The sequence below is a fragment of the Quercus suber genome, unplaced genomic scaffold (genome assembly GCF_002906115.3).
Source record: "Quercus suber isolate HL8 unplaced genomic scaffold, Cork oak 2.0 scaffold_248, whole genome shotgun sequence".
Taxonomy (NCBI): domain Eukaryota; kingdom Viridiplantae; phylum Streptophyta; class Magnoliopsida; order Fagales; family Fagaceae; genus Quercus; species Quercus suber.
In genome coordinates, this window is record NW_027069704.1 from 278,311 (window position 1) to 302,402 (window position 24,092).

Below are 24,092 nucleotides of genomic sequence, written 5' to 3' on the forward strand. Positions count from 1 at the left end.
TTTTTTTTTAAGAAACACAATACTCTATTTAAGAGAATATGATGGGACATATTAGATTTAGGACACACAGTTGCCAATACCAATAGTAGGAGTTAGAGAGTAAGATCAAGATGTCAATCCTGTTAATGTATTTAAATTAAGACTCCTACTTAAAATTAATGCTTAAAAAAAATACCATTCCTTGGTGAGTTTCAGTAAGAGCACCAGCTCCTGCAGATGCGAAGTTTGCCCCATCAGTATATCGATGATAACCAGGATGTAGATATGGTGTAATGAACGGCAAATTTGCAAACTCGGCTGAAATAAATCAAAAATTGTTAATATATATAGCAAAAATTCAGATTCTATAGTAAAGAAGACACACACATAGCAGCATTTTTTACCAATAAAATCTGGAATTATACGGCCATCAGAAAATCTCCCAGTAGAGTACTTGAAAATGTTCTCCCCATATGGCTCATAATTTGCTTGGTAATCAGTAATGGTGTTGATATAGTTGTTATTTCCAGCATCGAATACTGAATCTCCAAAGATGAATAAAGCAACATGTTTATCTGGCAGGCAAAGGGAATCAAGGCCGTGGATTGAGATTAAAAAAGTTGAAAACAAAGCCAAGAAACATAAGTGAAGCCTTAAACCCATCATGTCAAATCTTTAACACTTTGTTTTTAATACATAACACATTAGTTGCAATTTTCATTTATAGGCGGCTTGATTTGTGCTTTACGTGAGGACGAAGGAAGAGTTGCCTCATTTGAAATTTTCATAGGATAGGAGGCCAATTGCCACTTGGTTTGTCTGTTTCAAATTGGCTACATTCACAATTTGATTACTCTAACCTGCAAATATCTTGGACTTGTCTTCAAAATATATATATATATATATATATCTTGGACTTTTAAATGTGACAAATGATATTTTTTTAAGAGAAAAATTAATAGATGTCTTAAGGCATTGGTTTAAAAAATATTTTTTTTTGTAAACTTTTTATAAGAAAAAAAAAATTTTTTTTTTTACAACTTTTTATATTTTTCATTAAAATGATATTAAAACTTTTCTAAAATATTCAATTAATAAATATCCTAACAACGCCAGTTAAGACTGTTCTTTAAAAAGTCTAAGTTCAAAGTCTTAATTAATATTCTAATATCTAATGATATAATTCAACTATCTTTTTGTCTCAATTTCATATTCCGTTAACAAAGCTTACGGCGTCATATCATCAAGAAATTTGTTTCACATACTGTTCAACTAGTAAGAGTATAAGACAATTCAAAGATGTTTCGTTTACCTTGGAAGTTTTATGTTTCACAATGACTTGCTTTGAAAAATTCAACTTCATTTTTGCTTTATTTTTTAATACATGCTTTAATATGCCTCTTTTTGTGGCCATGATGCCCTGATGATATCTAAAAATAAATTAAGCTTGTTTTAATTTCATACATCTTTTTTTTTTTTTTAAGGTGCAAACCATACATCTCACTTGTCATCAAGAATTGGACACTCACGCACACGCCGTAAACACATGGTGTAACTAGTAAGATATTCAAAGCACGTCGAAGTAAATGTTTCAAATTATCAATATTCAATTTTCTCTCCCTTCCAGAATACTACCATTGGATTTTTCCTTTTCCTTTCAAATTCCTATTTTCACTTGATTATATATATATATATATATATATATGTTCTAGAACATATGAAGATATTATATATATCAGGACAAAATGGGCTTCTGCCCCTTTCCGGAAAATTAAACTTCGTTTTCCCATTTTCCAAACTAAATAGGGAACTGCCCCTGTTTGTAACTCGATAATACTAGAGTCGAGTTATATGAATTACTCGATTATAGCATAGTCGAGTTAGCTTCAGGTTTGTGCCACGGTAGACGTCCAGCGTGGCATTTTGTATTTCAAATCCCTAAATAACTCGATTAATATAAAATCGAGTTATGTAACCGAATATTCAGATATCGAGATATGCTCATATTAAACCTTTTCAGATTGTCTTTGTGTCAGGCGTACGGATATATGGCTTTAACATAACTCGATTAATGATATATCGAGTTATAAAGTATACTCGAATTCCGCAAAATAAGTTATTCGCGTATAATTTCTCCACACCTCCTCCCATTTAGTGTACCTGGCTTTCCGCTAGTTGGTTCAAAGCTTTGGCTTTCTGCTCAGATCAACCGCTCTCGGCGGCTCGTATCGCAGATGCCAAGAGACACGATCGACGAACTTCGTAAAGTATTGAAGCCATAAGAGAAGAAAATAATCAAATAAAGATACATCTTAATCGATATCGGACCCAAGTGAGATTCAGAGTCAATGAAGGAAGGGTGGTACGAGCACGCAGAGTTATGCGATCACTTCTTACCGATCCCATTTATCAGGCAGACGTGGAGATGTCAGTTGGAGAACTATTTTGCTTAACTATGTTTTATATGAAAGTTTAACATGACTACATATTTTGAAAATCTAATCGTTGATTGCAAGTTCTTTATGTTTTTAACACACATATCAAATTTCATACTAATTGGATGTTATTTACTATTAAATTCATAAACTTATTTTTTATGTGTAATTTTAAACTATAAAAAACTTGAAATCTAAACATTGATTGATGATATAGTTATTAATGTTTGATTTCCTAAAAATTTAGCTATTATTCATATTTTTGTACTTTCTATTGATTCCTACGTACTAAGAAGGTTTTTTGGTTATCCTTAAATTTTCATCAATAAAGTTCCATTACTTACCACACAAAAAACTCAAAGTTTATGAGCATATTCTAACATAAAAAGCAAACCAAAATTACCCTTTAAGTTGTGGAAACTCATTTACCACAAACCAAAGCATTATACTTTCAACCTTTTATAATACTGTATAAAAGATTCTCAAAGCATTGTCCCAAAAAGGCCAATTTGATATAAGTCTAGCAAATAAAAAATTTGGATATCCTATTGCAAGTCCATCAAATAAAAAATTTGGATATCCTATTGCACTTCTACTAGCCTTATCTAATTTTGTAACTTCAAATCTTTGCATAAAGGTTTAATTTATACCTTTTGATTTCTCAAAAATCTATAAATGCATTCATGTAACAACAATCACTATCACATATGCTTTGACACCAAATAGTCTTAATTAATTTGATTTTACTTCTCTACAAATTCAAACTTATATTCACCAAAGACCACAACATATTTATATGAAAAGCAGCAGTTATACTACTTTCCATAGATCATAACACTATAACTCTGAATTTTCGAAACTATTTTTTGTCAATAAAACTCAAGCAAAACCTTAGAAACCCAAAAATGCATAACCTACTAAATGAAACAAAATTGTTCCTGAATCAAATATTATAATATTCTTTTGTTTCTCACCAATTTTGAGCTCAAAAGTATAGACATCACAAGTATTTTCTTTTAATGTTTGCTAAAAATAAGAATTATAATGCAATAGTAACTGATATAGTATATTTCTCTAAATATTTAATCACTATTCAATAAATCATATAAATTTTTTGTTTAAAAAAAAAAAAGCTCACTATAACAACATAGAAACATGCAAGGGAAATCTTAGAAAATATTCTTAACCAGGGGAAATTTTTTACTAAAATATTCTCATACCTTTTTATTAATCATAATAGGCCTTATATAGGCTTACAACTGAACGTAAAAAGAAATCCAACTCCTAAACGATACAAACAATTCCTACAACCTAGCCTACTAATCTGATAAGGATAAAGGCAATTGTTATAATTATAAATAACAAATACTTGAAATATTAGATAACAATCAATAGCTAAGATAAAGATAAACTCCTAAGCAAATTCAAAAGCAAGAACCAAATCTAATATGGCAGCTGGTACGTAACACTTTTGTCACAATTTATATTGGCCTAAATAACAAATATTGATCAAATATGCAACTAGAATAGATGATAAACTAAATAGCAAGTCAGCTTCGCTTTTAAACAGTACAACATACCAGGACTGTAGATATAACAAAACATCAACCTTGGCCACAATCCATTCCAAAAACAAAAAGGGAAAAAAAGGGATGAACATCTACATTGTTGCAAAATAAACACATCCAAAATAAACACATCTACACTGACAAATGCATCCACCATAACCACTTATTCGATGCATCTGAAAATGTGGACCTTCAACATAACATCGTCCCTCATAATTAGCTCAAATACGCAAACATCTCCTACTCACAACATATTTTCCCTCTTAAATGTAGACCAACCTGCAGATACGACACATGATGAACCCACACTTCATTCATAAACGTATAACTTCACAAGCCATACTCGGTCCACAACCTGGAGCTTCACTGTGAGTATACTTCCTTTGTTGTAGTCCTTGGTAAAGCCTTCTCTCGGTAAGTAGTTGATAATGGCCCAAGGTATACTCTGCACAAAAAATATGGAAAGCGATATTTCAAAAATTGTTGAACCTAAGATGTTAGATATATATACATCTTTTCCCCTAAAAACATAACTACGCAAATCATTAACAACAAGTATCTCCTAAAAGCTTTCTAATTGATCTATGAAAAATCAAAGTAAAAAAGAGGGTATGACTAAAACCCCAACAATTTATGTGAAGCTGAAAGCTTACCACACGGTCATTGCCATCAATGTATGATGGATGAATGGTAACAGTGAAAAGGGGATTCTCTGATTTCAAAGCATTGGCTCTGACAAGATTTTCAGCTACACCACCATCTTTCTTAGGACATTGGTCAGATTCAACTTTAACTAACGAACTACTTGTGCATCCTACTCGATTTCCTCCAACCCCATGAGCTGAACCTAAAATGACATGAAAATATGAAGTCATGCACATGAAATTAATAGTAAACAGGCTAATAAAATCAACCAGTTCCTTACAAAAGTGTGAGATTCAAACCTGAACCCTCTCCCTTAGTAAAGCCATCCATGATTTCAACAGAGTCATCATCACTCTCATTATCTTCCATCCCACAAACTTGGAGTTGGTCATCTAAAGTATAGTCTATTTCTGTTGCAGTGGCATTAAATATGAGTACATCAAAGTGTGAATTTCCAATATATCTGAAAACTAGCAAGTGTCCCACGGTTAGACCATAACAGCTTGCAAATTAGCACCAACCATTTTGAAACCAAACCCCCCCCCCCATCATGTTTTGTCACCTTGACTTTCCAATTTGTACCATTTAGAATCGTAAGAAAGGCTGTATCAGACAAATCGACTCCATATTTGCATATAAACTTTGTTGGAATCCGCTGTAAAAAGAATCTCCATAACATTAATGCAGGCTTCATAAATAAACACATGCATTTGAGTTCACATATATTCTCATTGTGCAGCTACCATTACAGGAAATCTAACACAAAATCTAACAAATGAGATGTAGAGGATGATGTTGGTGAAATGTCTAATGTTATTTGAATGAGTTAAAAGCATTGTTTGTAGCATATTTCTGTTTTTTATTTTGGTATCTATAGAGTTCAATATTTTGTTAATTTTTGCATAAAGGTCTATCATATCATGAGCTTAAAACCAATGGCAGTATTAAACCGCCAAAACTGAAATTGAGATTAACATTTTTCTTTTTATTATTGCTGAGGTCAGATATGCTGTAAAGATTAGTAGCCTTAGCACTTGATACTTGTTGGATGAACAAAAAAAAAAAAAAAAAGCACACAAAATCCATATAGATAGTGCAGATGGGTACAATTCTCCCTCACATTTGGGTACAACTAGCACATATACGAATTACATATTCATACATACATTTATACAGCTACATTTTTACCCCCTAACATTAAATTACCCTCTACTTTTTTTTTTTTCATTGAACATGTTTAGTCTAGATCAAATACGCAAGAAAAACAATTGGAAGCTTAAAAACAACAATAACAATAAAATACTTAGCCCGAAATTGAAAATTAAATATAAAAATTATATGTGTGTGCCTCCAAGAGAAAATTGTATTATAAGTATACAATGTCAATATCACACACACTTAGTCTCAAATAAAATAACTCTTAAGAGAAATTTATCCCTATTTGATTTTTCTTTCATATCAAGTAATTTGAGGTAAAAGCACCCTGTTATGTGATTAAGTTTTCTTCTTCAAATGTAACATATGTATTGCAAAATGAAAGTTTTTATGACTACATGTAACAAATGTAAATTTTTTCAAAAATTAGAAAAAAGAAGATCAAGTGGACGACGTGGATTAGCATATTATTTTCAGAGAGAAAAAAAAAATCATGAATTTAAGTATACATACAATCTTTCCTTCTTGAAGAGCTCGAGGCATAATAATCTTGAAAAAGTGCGTGGTCCTCATCGTAAGATTAGCAGGACCATCCTCATTGTCTCTCCGCCATTGAGAAGCCATTGTTCTGGTTCTCCAAAGTCCGGTGCTTTTCCCTGAGAAGTTGAACTGTTGATTCTTCGTAGGTTGAGTACTAAATAGTGTCCTGTTATTTGGCTAGTCTTTGACATAACCTGATTATTAAATAATCGAGTTATGTGCACTGTAACTCAAAGGAATCCATGTTGTGTGCAGTGTAACTTTAAAGGAATCCATGTAGTGTTGTATGGCTTACACGTAACTCGATACCATGGACATCGGGTTAACTTACTCGATAATTTAGAGACCGAGTTATGTGCAATATTGTTCCACACCCAACCCTTCCATATTTAGACTGATCCAGATGCAGTCCAAGAGGTATCCAAGTGTCTAGAAAGGTCTTCCACGTAACTCGATTTTTTATAAATCGAGTTATGTGGAGTGTAACTCGATCTAACCCAATTTATGTCAAGAACGGTCTTCCATTTAATGATCTTTTCATTTCGCCCATGTGCCCTAACAGGTCTAATCTTACCTGTTTCATCAGACACAACAGCATAATTAAATTAACATAATCAATCAAATGCGCAGTATAAGTAGCTAAGAAGATGGGAAGTGTAGACGAAGTACATACCATCACCGGTCCTGCAACTAGGAGCATGCGCAGGAGGGCGTCACAATCTCCGCAAACGCTCCACCGACTCAATGTCCGCAGCCGAAATCTGCTCAGTCTATACAGGCTCAATATCCTCAGCCAGTATCTGCTCAATCTGTACAGCCTCTTCATGGGGGGTTGGAGATGAAGCTAACATGGTGGGGTCCACATGCACTAGAGGTGGGGTGGGCATGCCTGGTGTGGGGACAAATATGCATCCACCATCATAGGCAGATCCACTGAAAACTAGGGGCGACATACGGGGAGGGTCCTCATAGTCTGTGCTAGCACCATGGGACGTAGTCTGGGCTGGAACAGTGCCCTCATGACCGGCGCTGTGGGATGGCCCAGCACCAGTGCTAGACATGCATCGCGATGTCCTGCCGTCGTCGTCAGACAGTACCTAATCAGTGCTAAGCCATGACTCTCCTGCACCCGAGTCACCCCCTTCCTCGTCGATGGGATCCAGCTCGGTCATACGGCCGCGACCAACTTGGCCACCTCCACGACGTCCACCCCCACGAGACCCATCACTTTGCTCGCCACGACCCGGGTCCTGTGTACCAATGTGAACTGCTTCTGCGAGCGCATCTGCCAATTTAAGTCGGCCCAGCTCCTCCACAAGCTGTAGTATATATGTAAGGTCATTATACATGTCAGAACCTTCATCGCACCTCTGTATAGACTTAATCATTGTCCGAACCTACAAAACAAGGGCGTCATAAAAGCAAGAATGTAGGTATGATGCAAAAGTTGGATAAATCTGTTCCAAAATCAAAAGAAAAAAGTAGTAAACATAACTAATGAACTCCTTATATTACTTATAACTATTAAACATCTTTAAAAAGATTGCATATAAAAAATAGGGATTGGACCCCCCTGTGCAGAAATTTATAGTTCCTCCCCCGCAGTCACGAATTTTTAGTTTCCTGTTATGTTTATGACAATGCAATTGGCCACATTGAGATAATACTTCTGAAAAACACGTATGGTTGGTTGTTACATAAGTTCAATCTTAGCATAAGTGAAAATATCTTTTATCATTTGTGTGTCTAGGCTTCACTAGAGTTACAACTCCGTTAATATCATTCTGCAATCAGGACACATATTTTGAAGTCATTATTTCCTAAGGTACACGTCCGAATGGATGACAATTGAAAATATCAAACGCAAGCTTAAAGTTTCAATTAAGGGAAGTACCATCAGTTACAACATATATCATACTTGAATCTAGTAGTCCAGCACATATCCTTGCTACATACTTGCAAGATTTTAAATGACCTTTAAGCTATTGGAAATTGAATTCTACCAACAATTTAGTAAAGGACTTCCCAGTCCTAGAGGTAATATCTATCAAGGAATATGTAATTAGCTTTCAATCCTGGAGGTAAGGCTATCTAGTGTGACAGTGAACTATCATGAAATGTGAATTTTTCACTACTAAAAAGAGTTGCACCATCTGTTTGAAATTACAAGCCAACCAAAAACAAAATAATAAAACAAAAAATAAAAATAAAAATAAAATAATAAAACCCAACAGGATAGTCTTTTTAAAATTTGGATGTAATTATATGAATAAAGGTGTGGTCATCATTGGTCATTGGCAATTAACCATTCCTCACGCAAACAAATTGGATGAAGACAAAGTCAGTTATTTATGAACAACTTAAATCATGCAGTAGCTTAAAAACATAAGGAAAGATAAACTCATAGAGATGTAACAACAATAATAATTGTGGAGTTTTGCATGCATGATAAAGCTGCTAAAGATATTTAATCGAACAATGGTTTCTTACATAAAATAGGAATTGTTGCCTCACCATGAGTTCCTAGTACGCAGACTCTGGTGTTATGTACTGCCTAGTGTTGCGATTGTACCACATCATGTACTCAACGAGGTATGTATCAGCACCGTCCAAGAGAGGGGCCTCGCGAACTTCATTCGCTCTGTTGGCCCATTGCTGAATAAAGATAGCATGTTTTGCCTCCCAATCCCTCTCCTATTTACCCTGGAGGGATATCTTGTGAAGGACATGCGACGTATCCACGACAAGTGGAACTGGATGCTTCATCCTAAACTGACAGAGGACCCGCTTGGGATGATGCCCCTCCACTATCCAAAATTATATCAATGGCACCTCGGCCCTCCAAATATGCTGCCTGGCAGTACAATACGCAGGCAGGGAGCCCAACGTATGCGTGTACGACTCCCATACAATCTGCATAAGTGGATTATGTTTGTGATAGTGAGACATCATACTAATTAAAGATTATGTTTGTGATATATAATATGGAAAGCATGGAGTTTCTTGATTCTATTCGTACACAAAATCTTTAGGGATTATTGGGCAGAAAGTAAAGGAACAGCAACATTGTATTCAAAATATTAACAGAATGAAGTCAACAAGTAATTAAAACAATGACTAGCATTGATTTGTAGAAAATAGTAAAAGAACTAGGTTGACCGATGTCCACATTCCATTCTCAGAACCATGTTCACATGCATAACATTGAAAGCTAAGTGAGACCATCAGATACTAGGGTTTTCAATCTAAACCAGATTTAAAGGAAGGTACCAGAGCATCCTTATGGCTGTAAGATGAATCCAAGTTTATCATTTCGCAAAATCTTTTTATCGTAATAGAAAACTTGTACTAGATAAATTGCATTATTCATTAACAATGTTTCAATGACTGAGAACAAAATGACTATTATTCACAGGCCATACTAAACTAACTATACTTAATTTTCTCTTGAAGCTATCAAAAATATGGAGGGAAGACATATATAAGGTTTGCTGAATACATTGCATTCCAAGTAGCACTTTTTATTGCAAGAAATGGAAGCTATGTAAACTATTACATGGTATAATCCTCATCAAATATTGTTATCATATTTCTATCTAAATATATTTTGTTGTAAAATTTAATGTTCGAAATTAGGTAAATTGAATAGTTATCTGAAACTAATCATGTCAATGTCTAAAATTACATTCCTTATCTTAATACCATGGTGGAACAAATTATGTGAACAAGCTCTGCAGTGTAAATCACAGCTTATTATGACCAAGCTCCTCTTAATGAATATGGTGAGTAGCATATGTTGCACGCTTCTAAAATTATATGAACAAAGTAGTAATTAATAATCCACAACTTTTAATAATTTTAGGACTATTAAGGCAGCTCAAGTGGGGATAACTTAAGGAGTTGCATGCTACAATTAAATTATGCCCTACAAGTTTGGTGCAAGGAGCATGAACCAACTTTTCAGTTAGGTCAACAACAAGAGGTAATGTGTCAAAAGTCTTTATGTTTTCTCATATATCACTGATTAACAGTTATGTGTTTATTTAAACTTAGGCCATTGTCTTCTAAGAAGAAAATGGAGGTTGTGCAGCATTTCTTACTAACTATGTGAAACAGAATGTTACTGTACAAATTCAAAATATACCACTTGAATACGTAAATCGAAGTCGATCAATATTCTAGTAAACTGTAAAAATATAACCTTCAATTCAGCAAAGTAATTTATAACTTACAATGTAACAATGTTTTTTTCGAGGGATAACAATGTTCGTAATCCTGGATTCTAACAATTAGAACAATAAATACTAAATTGTCTACTTATTAGGCAGAGCAATAACTATGGTTTTGAGCTCATAACATTTTATTAATTAGTTACAAAATGCACAAGCTTAATTTATATTTTTTAAATAAAATTTCTAGCATATATTGTTTGAGTTTTGCAAAAATAATTTGTATTCTAATGTGCCTTCATTCCCTTGTTTTGAAAAGACCCATATCTGACAAATTTATAGTAGGAAATTCGTTGTTTATAATATAATTGATATCTTCTGAGTTTACAATCATTCCGCTTATATAAAGTCTTTTTTTTTTTTTTTGAACTTTTTTATTTTCTTTTGATGGTAGGCTAAAAGTTCTATTTTCTCTTATCGTAAATAGGTTAAAACAGTGTATAATGCCAGTATCAGTAAATCAACACAATCTTTTGTTTCAGTTAGTAGTTGGGAAGAATGGAAGGATGTCATCGTGAATTTCGAAGATGCATCATTAAAATCAAATGAATTACTTGAGCACACAAATACAATCAAAGACAAATCTGATTATCTTTGGTATACTCTTAGGTAAATTAATTTCTCATTGAATTATAACCAATTACATATGAACAGTATGTGTACCTTTTCTTCATTGCATCTGATTAATGACATTTGTAAGAATTGATGGAGTTTTTGTTTTTAGTTGCAACACAAGTTTGAAGTCACTTTGTCTTGCACTAAACCAAGACTTCATACTCAATCTTTTGCGCATGTTGCACATGCTTTTTTGAAAGACATATACATTGGTAAGTTACTTTTTCAATTCAAACATCTTGGAAAGGGACAATTTCTTCTTTCTTTCTTGCTTTTTTGGGTGTAAATCACAAACGTTTTCGTACATAATCAAGGATATAGCCAAATTCTAATTAATATATATATATATATATAATTAAATTTAAATATAATCCATTGATCCAGCCTAACTTAACCTGACTCACGCGAGTCGGGTTGCGCTGGTTTTTACACATGTAATGAGTTAGGAATTTCTCAACCCGACATTCTTAGGTTGAGTTGTAAAAACCCTTCAATCCAACCCAACTCGACCCATGCACATGTACACCCCTACTTTTGATAATAAGAAGTCTCTAAATATAAGTTTTAAAATTGTTGGATTATATAATATTTGTTTATGCTAGGTTAAAATAAAAGAATTGAAGCCTTTGATTTAACAGTTTAGAATTTTTGAGTTTATGCTTGGTTGTATTCATGCAAGTGCTGCGAATGGAAGTTCTAATGTGATGTACTTCACAATGGACATTCCAATTGAGTTAAATGATGGGATGAAAATCCTAGTATCAAACAAAATGATGGGATGGAACCAATATTCTGAAATCAACTCATTCCTACAACAATCCAAGGATTCAAACAAAAATAAAAATAAAAACTTGGAAACATACTTGCGGGAAACGAAAATATAAAACCTCAAATTAAGGACGTAAATTATCGGGTACCTGCTTTGCCCGTAGTGTAGCCAACAACGTTCGGTACACAGCAAGGACGTGCGTGGCATGCTCTGCGGTGCATTTTAGCCCGCTCCACCTAGTAAACATGGGGTGTCAACAAATGCTCGTTACTGAACTAGTCATTTAACAAACTTTGCTTTATATTTCACATAGTTTATTTTTGTTTGTTAGTTTCACATATTTTCAATTATATCAGAGACATAAATAAAATGTAATATACTATTACACGTAAATAATTATTCCTAAGAGACACTTAGCTTGAATAACGAGAACTCAATGAACGTACCTAATGGCAAGGGGCCCTGAGTGCACTGGAGGTAGAGGCAGCCTTACAATAGGGCATAGTCGTGGGAACCTTGAATAGGCCCATAGCTCCACCAACAAGAGTGCTCCTCCAATCTGCATCGCTTCCTTCTTCGATGCACCACAAAGTTGCCTATAGAGTCAGGCCAATGCTGCACTGCCCCAACTATACCGCCTCACATTGTTGATTGGGTTGAGCAACTACAATGGCAACAGTGAGACCCGGTCTACAGACTTGTCCATGAACAACAGGGCCCCCATCCGTACAAGTATGTGGTAGCGGGCATGTTGCTGCACGACTTTGTCACTAGCATCCGCAACTGGGGGAAAGGGAAACTGTTCATCAAGCCACTTGTATTTTATCCTCGCCCCAGTAAAGGTAGACTTGTTTGAGTTCGGTATCACCGATGAAGGTTCATGGCCCAACAACTCTCGACACACCACATTCCATTTCTTGGCTGTACTCCCAGTAAAAGGCAACCCATCCACTAGAATCCCCAGCATCACCTCGATATCTTGCAAGGTGATACCCATTTCTCTATGGGGCAAGTGGAACGTGTTCGTCTCCAGACGCCACCGCTCAACCAAGGCCGTGATCAAGGCGTGGTCGACCTCCATATCAGGAACCTTGAATAAACCGATCAAACCTGCTACATCTATGCATTGCATGATACATGGGTCTAGCCCACCCTGCGGCAATACACATTTACAACGTCGAACCTTTAGAATGCCAGGCACCTCCTGCACAGGGACGAGTATTATGTTAGGTAGTGCACACGAGGTAATTATAAAACAGACATGTATTAATAATACAACTACATACCTCGTCGGCAGCGTGGCTCCAAAGCGGAGTTGACCGATGATTCGGCTGCCGAGTCAACTGGGTAAGATCGTCGGGTCCAGGCCGCACTCTATCTAGTGCCTGCATATCTAACATGGCAGCAAATAGATTGTTAGCAATTATCTGAGAAGTAAACCACAATTAATATAAAATAAAAGCATGGACACAGTAAAACATATTATGATCCCAACAAGATTGTCAACATCGCTTCTTACCCCCACTTAACATGCAATCTAAAAGCAATCAAATTGAAGCTTAAATAAATAAGAACTTGCCATAATTTTACATACAAACACTAATTTTTTTTTCTATTATTTGTAATTGAAGTAAAAAAACAAACAAATGACTAATTAATGTGCTAGAAACTTGATTGATACCTGCATGTTCAACATCTAAGCAATATTTACATGTGAGGGTTCTTTTTGGTGTATGATGTCTTTGAAATTGATTTTAGCAAGGAAAATATCAATTACAATTATTAGGAGCTGCATATGGAGGGAAGACATATTAAATTTACCATGCAACACACAAAATGTGATCTTCCCCCAAGGACATTTAAATTCAACTCTATGATTTATGACCAATGCAGTCATATAGTAAATATAAATTGCAACAACTCAATGTTTAGATATTTTATTCTCAAACCTGTTCAATCAAACTTGGTCTTTTCAACAAAGTAACACTCTCTATAAGGTCATCCTTGACAGTTTCCCGTTTTATATCCTACGCAATTGCCCGTTTACGATAGACCACTGAGATCCCTACAACTACAGGTCATTTGGGCTCGAGTTCTCAACTTAATATCTAGAAACCTATACTAATTATTCTACATTTCTACCACTAGATATATAAGCATACCATGACTCAGTCAGCCTATTTCCCTACTTGTTAGGCCTATTTTCAACATTTCGGGAGTTAATTCTACTCAATTTTCTGCTTGGTTAGTCATTTTCAAATTTTAGGCTCATTTGCTGGATCTATTTCCCTACTTGGTGAGTCGTTAAAAGTATTAGCCTGTTCCACTGTATTAGCTATAAGCAATAGTCAATCAAAATGTACCAAACTCATTAAACCACAATGATGGAGTGAATGTTGTTTCCTAGAGTAAATGCACTCATTTTTTTCCTTGAAGTTACTTGAGCAGTTTGATGTTCTAGTGAATATCATTTCTTGTTTAACAAAAGGGTGAAAAATTACAGAGTATTCTCCCAAAAAAAATTACATAATCAAAAGATTATAATCGCAAAGAGAGAAAATCAATAAAATCTACAACAAAATGCATGTCATTTTCACCAAAGGGTGCAAGACCACTTGAACAAGAGAATCTCAAATTCACCGACTTCAACCCAATAAGTTGAATAGTAAAATAAGTTGGCAAAAATAATCTTTGCCAAATAGACTTTGTATATCAAGGCTTATCCATGAGCATTGCATAATTTTTAAGTAAAACTCTATTAGTAATTTTTTTTTATAGATGCTTCATTTAATTTAATTTAAAAATGAATGCAAAACTGTTTAGATTATTAAACATGCTCACTACATACCTTGCTCCAAATAACTCAATATTATGTGTGTGTATTACACTATTATAATTAAAGTCTTTTTATCATTAGCTCTTTCATTAAAAGTTATTAACATAATTAATTTATTTTATGTAAAAGTCTATAAAATTTTTAATAGACTTGGGTAATTTTGATATTATCAAAAAAATTTATATTTTATATTTACAAATAAACTTTTGTATTTTAATAATATTATCTTTTATACATATAATTAGTTTTCTATACATAATTTTTTATAGAAAATATCTACATATACCAATCACATATATTACCTCAACTTCTTTTTTAGCACTTTCTCAAAAGGGAAAATTCAAACTAATTATCATGATTTGGAGATATGCGTTTTTAAAAAATTATGTTAAAAAAATTATAAAATCAGTAAATGCTAATTCTATTTAGCTTGCCCGTTTAGGAATTTTTTAAATTAAAAATGAGATAACATGCCTTGGACCCTGCCAATGACAAAATCTATGATTATTTCATACATTTAACTTTCAATCCTTAGTCAACAGAAGGTTAAAAGTATTTTTATATTCATAGATGCACTTAGGGTAATTATTAATAAACTATTTTAAAAAATTTAAGTTATAACATCACTTTTATGAGAAATATAATCAACTGTCATAAAAACTAAATGCTTTTTTCTTGTCCTCAAAATGTATCCAATATCTAAGAAAATTTTTAAGTACTCCTAAAATATGAAAAAATGATACCCCCTCCTCTCAAATTTTGTATGAACCCCACCATGAATTTAAATAATGGACTCCTCAGTGAATGTGAGAACAACACCCTTTTCTTTGCTCCATTAACTCTTTCCTTGTTAACTTTTTCCTTATTATTTTTGTACACCACCTAAACAAAAGTTTACATATTTGTGCACCTAATAAAGAGGACTAATCAAGAAAAACGGATCAAACATATGTGCCTTAAAAAAACTGCCAAGAAACAAAATCCATAAAATAAATTGAAAAAGTGACAAGATAACATTCAAATATTCAAGGGTAAAAAATGTGAAATCAAAAGAATATTTTAAGGGCTTTCATATTTCAAGGGCTTTTATTGATATCTATATCATCATTGAGTAATGAGTTAGAACTGCACAAATGGAGCCTAAAATATCCACAATAGAAGCACCCATTTTCATTTACCCAAAGATTTTAAAATTCTTAATCTATAGTAACTAGCCAACTCAAAATAAAAGGGGGCAAAAAAACGTTCACATATTTGTGCTCCTATAGAAGAGTACCAAATTGATTTAGAGAAACCTTAAAAAGCAGCCACTCTCCAAATTCTTTAAATAAAAGATTAGGGTAAAGAATATTATAATACTTCAAGGTTCAAACAAGAATCTCAAATTCACCAAAGGGTGCAAGATCATTGAATGTTCAATTATTCCTCTCCCCCTCCATATGGTCAATTTTAAACAAAGAGGAGTTGTATTGCAAGCAAAAGAACTTCTATGCTTGCTATATCAGCTTCTCCAGCCATACATTTGCACATATAAGCTGAGGGTACCAGCGAATGAATTATTTTTTAGTAAAGTTATTTAAAATTTTCTAGATTGCAAAACAAAAGTACTATCAATTCCAAGAAATAATGAAAATTATAAAAAACCTAGATCACCCCCAAAAACAATGAGTACTAAAACTTTTAAGGGATATGAAAGAACTTAATTTGTTTGTTGTTGTACTAAACACTACTATTTCATCACTCTTACTAGTTTTTAACTAGACTTACAGTAACTGACTTTCTGTTTCATGTGAATATGTATTGTATTTCATAGATTTATGTATATAAGATGTCATTATGGGCAGAACATCTTGGATTTACAGAAGACTGCTTCAAACAACCAGAGTCTCATCATTTTCATCATTTTTTTCTTAACATGTAACCAATAGAACCAATCTTTGTCCAAACCAATCTTTACGAGATGGGTTCAGCTTCAGACACATTTTACACCATTTACAACAACTATTTACACTCAAACGTAATTAGTTTGACACCATTTACAACAACTATAACAAAATCATGCCTACAATCGGATAAGACACATTTTACACAAACTCAGAGACATCACTGAAACACCACCACTCGATTTGCTGAAACCCCCCATCAAAACCCCAAGCACATTTAAACTCATTAATGAGAAAATAATCATTGCAGCATATTAAAAGACAACAAATTTCTCATTAATTAGAAAATCACACAGACATAACCATATAGCAAGAAATACTTTACATCATCATCATCGCAGCTTATACAAAATCACACAGACATAACCAAGTAAATTTATACTTTTTAACTAAGTTTAAACAAAAAAATCAAAATCCCACATAAAACACAACATAATATTAACCAAGATCAGAAAAGATATCAGAGGAGAGGACTGTACCTGTCATCAACAGCGGTGAGAAGCAACGACGACGGCAAGTAACGACAATGGCAAGTAACGACAACTGAGGGAGACTGGATAGGGAGAGTGAGCTGATGGAGAGTGAGGAAGAGTTGGGAAGCCTGATCGCAGAGCGAGCGAGGGAGAAGTGATGGCAGGGAGCAAGGGAAAGAGAGTGTACAAGGAGAGAGGGAGTGAATAGGAGTTGTGAGACGTTAAGGTCCTATTGATTCAAACCGCTAAACAAAACTCAATTTTACGGTTCCCGAGTTATGAATAACTACACACTCATTTTTTTATTGGGGAAAAACCAAGTCTGCTGCGCCAGCGTGGCACAATGGTCAGACTAACTCGATCATAGTAATATTGAGTTATTCAATAAAACTCGACTTTCGTATTATCGAGTTATAAAATAAGGGCACTTCCCTATTTTTTTTGGGAAAGGGGGCAAACGCATGTTTAATTTTCCAGAAAAGGGCAGAAGCCCATTTTGTCCATATATATCATGATATATATTGCTACAAATACCATCCATCATGGTTTTCTATTTTTTTTTTTTTTTAATCTAATATGGAACTTAATAAAAAAATTTGAGGATTAAAAAATAAAAAGTTTCTTAATAAATATTTCTATAAGTACCATCCATCATGGCTTCACTTGAGACACTTATTAATCCTCAATTTGATGCCGAAGACTTCGCTTGGTTCAAGTCTTGGCTTTAGGCATGCCAGATTTGACTTTTTTTTTTTTTTTGAAAGAGAGAGTTTCAACTTATGATGTTCAATTCTGATAATAGTTTTTTATCATTAGAACAAGACATCAATTAGTTTTTGGTATATGCAGGGATTGAACTTCAGATCTATTATACAACCATTAGAGACTTTATCAGTTGAACAAACTAAAGCCCACATTTAATTCTTACTTTCAAGAGAAAAAAGAGAAAGGAAGAGAGAACTATGTATGTGTGTGTATATATATATATATAGGGCAAGTTCGATTAATATTGTGATGCTTTTACTTGTGACTTTGTTGACATTATGCCTGAAACATAAATCGAGAAGTCCGCAATTTTGCTGACCAGTAAATTGAGAGAGAAATAAAATATGCTTAATTACTTATTATACCGATTATTTTAATTTATGTTAGTGTTCCTTCCTCATAAGCAATAATCAAATTATCTTTCCTCATTTTCTAGTGCCTTTTGAGAAAAAAAAAATACACTAATGGCAAGTTTGAAAAATTAAATTCTAGAGGCAAAAAGAATAGGATAACTTCTTTGTCATTTAGACTCTGTTTGGTTAGAGTGATTATTGGAGATATGAAAAATAGAGAAGAGAAAAGTAGGGAGAAAATAGAGTTTGTGGTTATTTAGTTGAGGTTGGAAAATTGAGAAAATTTTTGTGGAGTTTAGGAGTTTTCTCCTCCAGCCATCAAAACATAATCTCCCCAAATTTGGGAGAAAATGAGAAAGAAAAGTGTGCAAAAATATTAGGACAAAAAATCTCATGTCATGCTTCTTCTGTCTCTAGTTTTTTAACTTTTTTTTGCCTTTTTGTTACATGCTAATTATGTTACTGCCTTTGTGTCATTTTTGGGTTTTCTGTTTTATTTTATATTATACATAAATGCTACTTTCCGTTTATTTGTTTTTTTTTTTAAATAATAATTAAAAAAAAAAGGCAGAATTTTTGTTTTAATAAACTTGGTGTGATTGTTTTTTTATTTTAATTGAGATTTAATCAAATTATCTTTCCTCATTTTCTAGTGCCTTTTGAGAAAAAAAAAATACACTAATGGCAAGTTTGAAAAATTAAATTCTAGAGGCAAAAAGAATAGGATAACTTCTTTGTCATTTAGACTCTGTTTGGTTAGAGTGATTATTGGAGATATGAAAAATAGAGAAGAGAAAAGTAGGGAGAAAATAGAGTTTGTGGTTATTTAGTTGAGGTTGGAAAATTGAGAAAATTTTTGTGGAGTTTAGGAGTTTTCTCCTCGAGCCATCAAAACATAATCTCCCCAAATTCGGGAGAAAATGAGAAAGACAAGTGTGCAAAAATATTAGGACAAAAAAACTCATGTCATGCTTCTTCTGTCTCTAGTTTTTTAACTTTTTTTTGCCTTTTTGTTACATGCTAATTATGTTACTGCCTTTGTGTCATTTTTGGGTTTTCTGTTTTATTTTATATTATACATAAATGCTACTTTCCGTTTATTTGTTTTTTTAAAATAAATTAAAAAAAAAAGGGCAGAATTTTTGTTTTAATAAACTTGGTGTGATTGTTTTTTTATTTTAATTGAGATTTTAAAAAAAAAATAAGGACGTATTAGTTAATTTATATAAATTATATTTTTAATTTTTTTTTCACTTATCTTTTCATGAAACAATAATTTTCGATTTGATTGGCATTGTCATATTATTGCCGACGGAAAAGGAAAACTTGGGCCTGGTGGCGTTGTGGCATATGCCATTCTGAGAGATCAGCCCGACTCTCTTGCCAAAACCATCCAAAGGCTATCAGATTGGATCAAGCTGATCGAGTGGGTCTGGTTAATTGGGTCCCTACATAGCCATACTTGTGATCTGTGACTTGTTGACATTATGGGCAAAAGTCACGAAACACAAACCAAAAGTTTAGAACTTGAGGACTTCATATAGACTGAGAGAAAAAGTAAACAACTAGAGACTCATACCAATTATTTTATTAGATGTCAGTTTTTCTCAAAAGCAAAATTCAAATTGTCTTTTCTCCTTTATTAACACCTTTTGAGAAGCAAAAGTATTAATAGTAAGTTTCACAAATTAGTTATTACTAAGGAAAAAAAAAAAGAAAAAGAAAAAAAGAGGAATAGCTTCTTTGCCTTTTACTCTAATAGAAGCTATGTACTACTATATAGGACACATCGAATTGATAAGAATAATTAGAAAGCTTGGAATAGGTCCCTAAGATTGTAGGGCCATACACTATTGGGTTTTCTTGCCCCATTCCACATTTGATCTGCTAATTGTTCGTACACCCTTTGTGTGAGATGGTATGAGTCCCAAAACACATATTCATTTGGATTCTCACAGAGTTGGAATTCCTTCCCTAGTCTTTTTCCTCCACAGCTAAACACTCCTCTGAACTGCCCAGACCCACAGCATGCTCCTTTACCTTCCTTGAAACCTTCATTAAAAAAAATAAAAATAAAAATCTATGTTCAATAATTTACAAGTTTATTTAAAAGAAAACACTAAATTCCCTTATTTTTCGTTTTTTTTTTTTTAGCAACATGATAATTTGTATGGGCAATGTCTAAATTTGAGACTATCTTGGCCACTCTCTTATTGGGTATTTTTTTTCTCCAAGGAAGATGGTATCCAAGTTATTTTAAGGACCAGATTTTTTGGATTCCTTTTGCTCAAACTAGAATTGGATGTCTGTCACACAATTCCATAAGGGTTGGCCAGTTTCGCTTGGGCCCATAAAAAGCTATTTGTGCTAAAAAGAAAGTTCCTTCATTTGTTTCTGACATACCATGGGCCTGACTATTTCCCACTTTATATTAAAGAGTAATAATAGTAGGCCCACTTAATCTTAACATAACTCAAATTTTGAACTGGAGCACATTTACTCCTTTTTTGATTAAGTACAGCCCATCTATTCACCACCTCACATGTCAAAGGAAAGAGATTATGTGCCTGTAATAAGATAAGACATACCATATTTTGAGGGATGATTCATTCTTCGTCTGAGATTGATGTCGAAGTTGTACAATGAATACTTGAACCCCTTTAGCTGCTTCTCTAATTTCCGGAGGAGCCTTGACAAAGCTTTATTGTGCAATTTCACAAGTGATGAAGCTTCTTCTAAGCAGCTACCATTGTTTTCTGCTTTAATGATTCTGATGCCAGGAGCACAGCCGAAGGGTAACAAATTGATGAACCCAAATTTCCTACCACCTCTTTTATATATATCCTGCCAAAATGGCAATAACCCAAAATAGTTCTCTCATTACATGAAATGATTGACCTCGCAATTTTTTTTTTCAAATAAATCATAAGAGACAATTTTTCACAACTTTTTCATTACTATATATGATCTATTGTTATTGATATATAATAAAAGTAATGTCAATGGTGAATCTATATAGAGAATAATGTTACTCTAATCACAATAAACAATATTAACAAATTTGAAAATAAAAATTATTCTATCTCCAGCATTTTTTTACCTATGAAGAAAAAGAAGAGAAATAAAGGGTAGCTACAACTTACTTTGACGATGGTTGTCAAGTTGCCAATCACAATCCCCACGTATTCTGATTTGGAATAGGAGTTCAATACAGTGGAATTGGTTACGAAAATACTCATGTAATCATTGGTTCCAACGCTAAACAAGTACACAGCTTTTGATAATGTTATTTCGGCTTCAACTTTGCCTAACTTGCTTCTCAACCAAGTCTGTACCTTCTTATGGTACTTTAGCTGTGTTTTAAGATCAATCACCTAAAACCAAAAAAAAAAAAAAATAAAAAAAAAAAAAACAAACAAACAAACAAACAAAGGGGAAAAAAAAAAGCACATAATTACTGAGATGCTTTTAACATATGAATTCTCTGATTGTCATGTCTATGTTAATTTGTGGACTCAGTTTGTTTTTATGGACTTGAGTACTTTAGATTGTATTATTATGGGTCCACACGTGTATTTTAATATTTTTTGACATAGATGTTGTCTAACTGTAATTATATATAATCTTTTGGGCCTCACTTGACGTTTGACAACTCAAGTACTGCACTTACAACTTGTGGCCCAAACATACTTGGTGCTAAAAAAAGTAAAAATGGCAATTGGCAAAAACCAAAGCTTACGTTGCCACATATTCAAGTCAACATCTATGCCACCATGAAAGGTTTGGCTTCAAGTGCTTGACTACACATGTATCAAAAGCTAGCTTGCCGTACGTGTGAAACATATTACCATTTTAAATCAACTAGACTAAAATGTTATGTAAATCATCATCATATTTTGCAAATGCTATTGACAAAGAAAGCATACATAGCATGTTTCTTAATTTCTCTGTGATGTGAATGCACGTACCGCCCCTTTAAAGGTTTCAACTAGAGCACCAGCACCAGCAGACGCAAAATTCACTCCATGATAGTATTGATTATAACCAGGTTGTAAAAATGGTGAAATCAACGGCAACTTTGCATATTCAGCTACAGTGAAATTAATATATTTATATGTCACTCACATATATACAAGACAAGGAATTAAGTAGACAAAATCTTTGTTTGTTAACCAAAACAGATTCGAACATAAAAGATAATTAAAGACATATATAAATATATATATATATATATAGCTAAACAAAGATTTGCAAATCTCACTTACCAATAAAATCTGAAATCAAACGCCCATCAGAGAACCTCCCAGTTGGGAACTTGAAATAAGTTTCCCCATAAGGCCAGAAATTTGCTTGGTCAAGGGTTGTGGTGTTGATGTAATTGTTGTTGCCAGCATCAAAGAAAGAGTCTCCGAAAATGAACAAAGCAACATGATTTCTTGAATGCTCGGATCTAGTCTCAGTAGAAGTAGTACTGCTTGAAACGAGGACTAAATGAAGAAAGAAGATAAGGAAGAGAGAGCTTGGCCTTGCCATGACTGATTTCCTTACCATAGTTACATTTATACTACAATGTGTAAAATACTGTAACATAAATATATATATATATATATTGTATTAACTTTGTTTGTACATGCGTCGAACAACTAAAAAGTATTCTTACCTGATGATTCTCAAAAAAGAAAAAAGGAAAAAGGTATTCCTACCTATAGGCTATAGAGAACAGAGATTGTGGTTTTTAGAGCAATGCCAAGTTTAGTGTCTTTAGACCAGTTGGCGCCATTCAAGATATAGATGCGTGGAACAAGCTGAATATAAACGTGCATTCCTTAAAGAATTGGACAGTAAAGTCAAATCCATTTAAAGAAATCGAAAAGGCCAAGTTGCACATTTCTTTTAGTGTGAAATAGGGCAATAAAAATTTCGACTTGAAATTCATGAAACATCATGAATTAAAAATATATCCATGAGAAAGGAACTTTTTTGTTTTTTTTAGTCCAAACAGTACTTGAAGTGGCCAATTTGGGATCAGCGAACCAAATTAAATAAAATATAGGATGAAAGAGAAAAAGAAGAAAGAGGAGGAAATCTCCTCTAACACTCGTTGACCTCCACTATTTTACTTTGATATCTATAATTGATACGTATCACATTCTAACACATAAAATTGAATATATATATATATATATATAAAAGAAATAGGATTAAAACCCTTTAAAAAATCGCATATAAAATTTAAGTTGGTGTAACTAACTATTTATGTTTAGGACATCAATCAAAATCCACTTTCTATGATATTGGTTATGTTGGTGAAAATATGAATAATACACTCGAACAAAGATTTTGTAAATTATTTCGGAAACAATTTGAACTAAGGCAAAAAAAATCTCTTTTTAAAGAGATTCAAGTTCTTTGCGGTTGGCTCCTGTCCCCATCTCATGCACGTGTTCTAGACCCATTTTTTCATACTAAAAACATTGTAGCAAAATAATTTTTAAATGTGTAAATAGTATCATGGGACCCATTTTTAATGAAAATTTTGCTGAAAAAAGATGTTTATGGGTCCCATAAATAGTGCACGGAACCCACTGACACACGCTACTGTAGCCATGTGCAAACGCCAAACTCAAACGTATATGGGAAAACGCAATATCCAAATGTTCACTTTATACTTAAGTGCAATAACTTATAACACTTCACTTTATCAATGTGGGATTCTTGTTTATTTATACAAAAACACTAACTCCTCACTTTACACTTATTAACCATATGAAACTCACATATTTTCTC

At 33.3% G+C, this 24,092-nt stretch overlaps 2 protein-coding genes and 1 pseudogene across 2 annotated transcripts in view; 1 reads left to right on the forward strand and 2 right to left on the reverse strand.

Moving 5' to 3' along the window:
- Positions 1-667, reverse strand: part of LOC111999836 (GDSL esterase/lipase 1) — an 11,712-nt gene extending 11,045 nt beyond the window's left edge. The window contains exons 1-2 of the mRNA XM_024031947.2: positions 384-667; positions 176-297 (exon numbers count right to left, since the gene is read on the reverse strand). Of these exons, the coding sequence (XP_023887715.2) occupies positions 176-297; positions 384-645 (384 nt within the window). The 5' untranslated portion in view covers positions 646-667. The remainder of the gene's footprint in view (positions 1-175; positions 298-383) is intronic.
- A 9,357-nt stretch (positions 668-10,024) lies between these two features.
- LOC136070635 (beta-galactosidase 6-like) lies at positions 10,025-11,164 on the forward strand (annotated as a pseudogene).
- Positions 11,165-19,921: 8,757 nt separating this feature from the next.
- Positions 19,922-23,082, reverse strand: LOC111994309 (GDSL esterase/lipase 5). The gene is made up of 5 exons (XM_024026169.2): positions 22,571-23,082; positions 22,274-22,395; positions 21,449-21,679; positions 20,894-21,149; positions 19,922-20,357 (listed from the first exon to the last, which is right to left on the reverse strand). Exons 1-5 carry the CDS (start codon positions 22,893-22,895, stop codon positions 20,113-20,115), a joined length of 1,179 nt encoding a protein of 392 aa, XP_023881937.2. The 5' UTR covers positions 22,896-23,082; the 3' UTR covers positions 19,922-20,112.
- Between the last annotated feature and the right edge of the window lie 1,010 nt (positions 23,083-24,092).

Bases quoted from the DNA above. Each gene is read 5' to 3' on its own strand.
- LOC111994309 (XM_024026169.2), bottom strand. From the start codon at position 22,895: ATGTTACAGTATTTTACACATTGTAGTATAAATGTAACTATGGTAAGG. The intron at 21,680-22,273 runs GTACGTGCATTC...TTTTGGTTTTAG, and splicing joins TTGAAACCTTTAAAGGGGCG to GTGATTGATCTTAAAACACA. The intron at 20,358-20,893 runs GTATGTCTTATC...TTTTTAATGAAG, and splicing joins GAATCATCCCTCAAAATATG to GTTTCAAGGAAGGTAAAGGA.